Genomic DNA, 6,364 nt, shown 5'->3' with positions numbered 1-6,364 from the left:
CACATATTTGTCTTCGGTCAACTGTTATAAATTTGGAATTCTTCTTGGACCAGTGGGTTTCCTTGAAGAAGTCTACCAAATTTGCCGATTCAGCCCTCTACATGTGTGTGGAATGTGTATAACTCATGTTCAGGAATGTAGCACAACATAAAAAATGTGATCTATATTGAGGTCTTAATCCCGGTATTTAATCTTTGCAACCAATTATAATCATTAGTTATGAAAATGAGTTATGTGATGTATAAGCTATATTGCACAAAATAATGCATAAAGCTTATACCTTTTCTTCAAGAATCCGCACAAACGATTTGCGACCTGCTGTGTGGTTAATAACTAGCTTCTTCATATTCTCTCGATTTTTGTCAGATATTTTCTATCATGTCCAACCCAAATAATGTTTAACAAACATATACAAAAATTGAAGGATGTTCCTTGTAGGCCGTGACTTATTAACCACCGGAATCTTAGTTTGTATGAATTGAAAATATTGCATACCTTGAAGGCCTCGCTACCCCATCTTGTACATAGCTTAACCCAAACAAGGGGGCTGACCCGCTCAGTCCCACTAGCTAATGCTTCCTCGTGGCTTCCATAGGATAAATATATGCTATGCAATTCATGGTGGAATGCATTAAATCTCTTCCGAAGCTATTTAGTTACTGTTAATCGTTGGTTCTCCAAATCCCAATCAAGTTCAAAATCACCCTACATATATAATAAAAAATGTTTGATGTCATCAATACGTACTACGTAACCTATCTAACCCACAAATATTGCATAAAGTGGAAAGTCTTACCCGAACACGATCGATCAGCTCATCCTTATGCGCTTGGGGTACATCACTCCATCTTGCATAACTCATGTCACAATGATGTTTGACTATCCACGTAACTCGTGTTGTGAACATGTTGGCGTTTGAACAGCATGGTGCGGTTTTCTCGGTATTTATCTTCAAAAGCACCTTTCCATACTTCCGCATTTTTTCAAATTCAGTGCATTTGGCTGGCCCACGTCCCCGTCTCTTTTGTGCCTGGTTTTGTACAGTCCGCGTGGGGGTGTCCTCACCTGTATGACATAACATGAATAATGTCTAGTGATTTGGTCTAATCGAATTTAGTTGTTTAATGATTTCACCATCATTAAACAACTCATTTTGTTTTAATAACTCCCGTAGATATAAATATACCGATTTGGACTCCAGTAGGCTCTAGCTCTACATGAAATGAGGTCACGATGTTAGGCCCTGTGGGGGCATCCACACCTGTATGACATAGTAACAATAATTCAAAATCAGCCTTATTCTAATTATCATACAAATATATTTTAACAGCATGATATGTAAATTTTGAAAATGATACTACTACCACTTATGTGAACTATACCAACACGGTCTACAGGAGGCTCTGGTGGCATTGATTGACCGGTCACTATGTTAGGCTCTGTGTGGGCATCCACTACTGTATGGCATAATAATAATTGCTAATTATCAGCGTCTGATCGAACTATCTTACAACAAATGTCAGAACACCAATCTATTTGTAAGGAAATAATATCAAACCCATCCCCCTTGCAGGTATACATACTGATTTGATCTCTATGAAGCTCTGGTAATGGACTGGGTGAGGTGACTCCGCGTGGCTCGGGCTCCAGTGGTGTGGTCGCACATGGTGGCTCCCAAGGATGGCTTGGGGGTTGGGTAGAGTCATCTGAGCTAGCCTCGTCCACATCTCTTGGACTATGGTATGAACTAATCCGAACACCTCGTGGCCGGCGAGCTCGGCATGAATAAGGGACAAGTCTTCTACCACGGAATCCTCGGCCTCTGGCCCGACCTCGGACACTGGCTCCCATTAGGTCACCTACATTTCAACCACATTTCATTTGTGTTAGGATCATATCTAACAACCAGTTCATGAGGCGAGGAAAGTTAAGTAGAATATCTACCTGGGCCGTTCATGCTCCTCGTGCTCAACATACCATTAGATAGGATTGCAATGGATTTTTTTAGAACACGACATCAAACTTTTGCCCCCTTCGAACCCAACCTTAGATGGATTAATATTTTGTCATCAATGTGTATCAAGAGACGTGGAATACCATCAAACTGCTTATCTTCTAATAAGATAATGCATTAAATTAATAAGACTGGTCGAGTATTAATTATTTATATGCAGTACCCAAAAATTTGGCTTATAGTATTCTAGTATAGTTATATCGGCTAATCAAGTCATTGGCAACTTGATGCTTGTCCACAATTTATGTTGCAAATTATTCAAACGTTAGCGTTTAAACCACATAGATTTGCATATTCTTTGGGCGCAGAGAATTAAGTCTTACCGATAAAATGTCAAAAGTTCCCTATTCTAAGGAGGACTCAGAGTCGGTTGACTTGTCCTCATCATCTGAATACTCCCAATCACCATATGCATCTCCAGAACCAGATGGAACCATGCTATCATCAATAAAATCTGGTGAATTTCTGTGCGCACCACCCGACTCCATGTGGTCTCGTGCATCAATATGGGTAGGTTCTATATCAGTCCTAATGAGTGGAGTTGACACAGGACATGCATCACAATGCAAAAGTGGATAATCATATGATGACTCAATCTCTTGATACGCATCATCGTCACTTGATTCGCCATCATTACCCTCTAGAACCCTGTGCACTGGTGGAATGTCATACGCATTCCTATTATTGTACTTCTGCACAACAAACCAGTTACCTTTCGCCCTTATATCCCTAATGTAAAAACACTGGGAAGCCTGACATGCCAGCACATATGGTTCGTCCTTATACCAAGTCCTATTCATATTGACACTAGTTAAATGATCGTCTACCCGTACCCCTCTCCTTTTATCACCAACATCAAACCAATCACAACTGAACAAGTACACTCTCTGACCTCCCATGTAGTGTAACTCTACAACATCATTTATAACACCATAAAAATCTACATTATCAGTTTCTTGATCACCAGTTACCAACACTCCGGAATTTTGGCTTCACCAGCGAAGTTCACGGCTCTTCGTATGGAACCGTTTACCATTTATAATGCAGGCAGCATATGTTGCGACCCAACGGTCAGGACCGCAAGCTAACGCATACAAATCTGGGGACACATCAAGTGGGTTGTTGTTACGATGGTCCACCACCTACATGAATATCGGGGTAAATGGTGAACTTAAATAGTCGATATACATTGTCATATGCTGGTCGGGTATATTCTAAGTAGATAACTAGCAAGCTAACTTACACGTTGCTTGAACCAATTTGGAAACTCAGTTTGTTGCGTGCGATCAATAGAATTTGGGTTTGACATCTTGCATTTGTCATAGTGTTCCCTGCATTTGTAGCAAAGAAATGGGGGAAACAAATTTAGTGAGTGTGCCAAATTAAATGGTGAGGTAGTTTGTTGAAACATCGAAAGCACACGTTAGGTAATGATTGCTTACTCTAAATAGGGTCCAATCTCAATGCAGTTGTTAAGCACGTACCAAATGGCTGCTGTATGGAGTTTATCGTGTAATTGCACACTATTAGCTATACCCAAGGGACGAAGTTTCTGGTTGAAAATTGTGAACCCATCTACAGTCTCATCTTCTACACCATCAATGTTACGGTCCGGTCGGTTAAACTTCGTCTCAACATCTTTAAGATACATTGAGCAAAATGTCAAACACTCAATGTGAACCCAGGCTTCCGCTATTGAACCTTCTGGATGTGCTTTGTTCTTAACATACCGCTTGAACTTGCCGAGATATCTCTCAAATGGGTACATCCACCGATATTGAACTGGACCGCCAAGAATAGCCTCACGGGATAAATGGACAGCTAGGTGGACCATTACATCGAAAAAAGATGGAGGGAAAATCATCTCCAGTTTGCATAAAATGGTGACGATATCAAGCTGGAGCTTTGATAGGCGATTCACATCTACTGTTCGGGCGCACAACTCTTTGAAGAAACTACTAAGTTCAGTCAAAGCCAATGCAATATCCCTCCTTAAGAACCCCCCCACAGCAATAGGAAGTAGTGTTTGCAAGAAAACATGATGGTCATGGCTTTTGAGCCCAGAGATCTTGGAATCACATACAGATACATAGTGCGTGATATTAGAAGCAAACCCATCAGGAAATTTCACCTCAGCAAGCCACTCACAGAATTTATTCCTTTCATCTCCATGTAATGTGTATGATGCATGTGGCATAATAGTTCGTTCACCTTCACGTTTCAAATGTAATTCCTTTCTAAACCCCAGGATCTCTAGGTCACGCTGTGAATTAGAGTTATCTTTTGTCTTGCCGAGGATGTTCATTAAAGTGCCCAAAATGTTCTCGGAAATATTCTTCTCAATATGCATAACATCTAGATTATGTCTATGCCGCATTGTTGACCAATAAGGTAGTTTGAAGAATATGCTTTTCTTTGTCCAGTTCAACTCTTCTGTTGTGCGTTTTCTCTTCCTACAAGATTTTCCAAATTGAATATCTCCAAGCATTTGTAACTGAGTTATTAGATCTACTCCTTCAACCAATGCTGGTGGCATGCGAAGATCTTCTTTACCGTTGAACAGCGCTTTTCTCGTTTGCTAGATGTGATCGCTGGGTAAGAGACATCGATGTCCCATATAACAATGTTTTCTACCATACTTCAACCAGTTGGAATCTGTACTGGCATTGCAAGATGGACATGCCAATTTCCCTTTTGTTGACCACCCAGACAGATTTCCATAGGCGGGAAAGTCATTAATTGTCCACAACAATGCGGCATGTAACATGAACATTTCTTTAGTGGATGCATCATATGTAGGTACCCCATGTGCCCAAAGTTCAAGTAACTCATCAATTAATGGTTGCAAATAAACATCAATGTCATTCCCTGGTGATTTTGGGCCAGGGATAATGAGGGATGTCATAAAGAATGAATCCTTCATGCATAACCATGGCGGTAAGTTACACGGGACAAGAATCACTGGCCAAATGCTATAAGGTTTTGCCAAATTGTTGAAGGGATTGAACCCGTCACTTGCCAAACCAAGCCTGACATTGCGAGCATCCCTTGCAAACCAACTATGAGCTTGATCAAATGTCTTCCAAGACTCAGAGTCAACAGGATGTCTCATACTACTCTCATCGATGACCCGCTGCTCCTTATGCCATCTCATGTCACCCGCTATCTTGCTTGACACAAAGAGACGCCGCAATCTTGGCTTCAAGGGAAAATGACAAAGCACTTTTTGAGGGATCACTCGTGACCCGTGTGTATTTGGCTTCCATCGCGACGCCTTACAGATAGGACACTCAGACATATGAACATTTTCCTTCCAGAATAAGATGCAATCATTAGGGCATGCATGTATTTTGTGGTACGTGAAACCCAAACCGCGCTCCAATGTCCTTGCCTCCTCATATGATTGTGGCAATTCAGCATTAGGAAAGGCTGACCGCAAAAGGCTTAGCAGCATATCAAAAGACTTGATTGACTACCCACCAAGTGTTTTAATATGTAACAACTTCACTACGAAAGAGAGCTTTGAGAAATTTGTGCAACCCTCGAAAAGAGGCCGTCGGGCATCCTCTAATAGTTGGTCAAAAGTTGAGTTTGGGGAGGATTGAGGTATTGCTGAGTGAGTTGGTGATGTAGTGTTGTCTTGAGGAGCATCTTGGAATGTGGCTACCCGTATGTCATCTAGCATACCATCTATGTCATCAATGTACACATCTCCACTTTCAATCGATGGATCGCCATCATCGTCAATGGTGGGGAGTGTTTCCTCCTCCCCATGAAATATCCAGTGCGTGTAATTTGGATCTATCCCTTTTATAAACAAGTGAGACTCCACCTCAAGTATAGGCAAGAAGAGATTATTACAGCATATACGGCATGGACACCAAATGCGATCACTTCCCATGGCATGGTTTTGTGCCATTGTAAGGAAATTGCGTACCCCATCAGCATAAGCAGGTGATAAAAGTCTATCACCCAAAGTCATCCAGCTTTTGTCCATCTAATAAAAAGAATAATGAATGAGTGTGTATGATATTGAAGTTATAATTATCATAAGGTAGGGCGGAGAAGTAACTAGCATGTGGAGAATAACTGGTTAGGGGGATAATAAAACAGTAGCACAAACTCTGTGAAAAACCTTTTCACAGAACTACATGTGTAACTCTTAGCATGAGCAGAATATATACTTTCTCAAAGAGCATTAGTTATAAGGTAACTACAGAAGTTATAAATTAATAGGATTAATGATGCAGAATGGGTGAAGTAACGAATTTGTGAATGACCAATAACAGAAAGATAAAATGCTTGCATGGTGGAATTGTGAGCTTCTATCAATGGTCATTGTATGTGTAG

General features: G+C 40.8%; 1 protein-coding gene across 1 annotated transcript; it reads right to left on the bottom strand.

Annotated features, from left to right (window-relative positions):
* Positions 1–2,358: 2,358 nt before the first annotated feature.
* On the bottom strand, positions 2,359–6,011 carry LOC122298784. The gene is made up of 6 exons (XM_043108643.1): positions 5,702–6,011; positions 4,654–5,443; positions 3,499–4,467; positions 3,258–3,345; positions 3,048–3,156; positions 2,359–2,924 (listed from the first exon to the last, which is right to left on the bottom strand). The coding sequence occupies exons 1-6, from the start codon at positions 6,009–6,011 to the stop codon at positions 2,359–2,361; spliced, it is 2,832 nt and encodes a 943-aa protein (XP_042964577.1).
* Between the last annotated feature and the right edge of the window lie 353 nt (positions 6,012–6,364).

This window comes from Carya illinoinensis, chromosome 16 (assembly GCF_018687715.1).
Source record: "Carya illinoinensis cultivar Pawnee chromosome 16, C.illinoinensisPawnee_v1, whole genome shotgun sequence".
NCBI lineage: Eukaryota > Viridiplantae > Streptophyta > Magnoliopsida > Fagales > Juglandaceae > Carya > Carya illinoinensis.
This window is presented reverse-complemented; position numbering and strand designations above follow the sequence as displayed.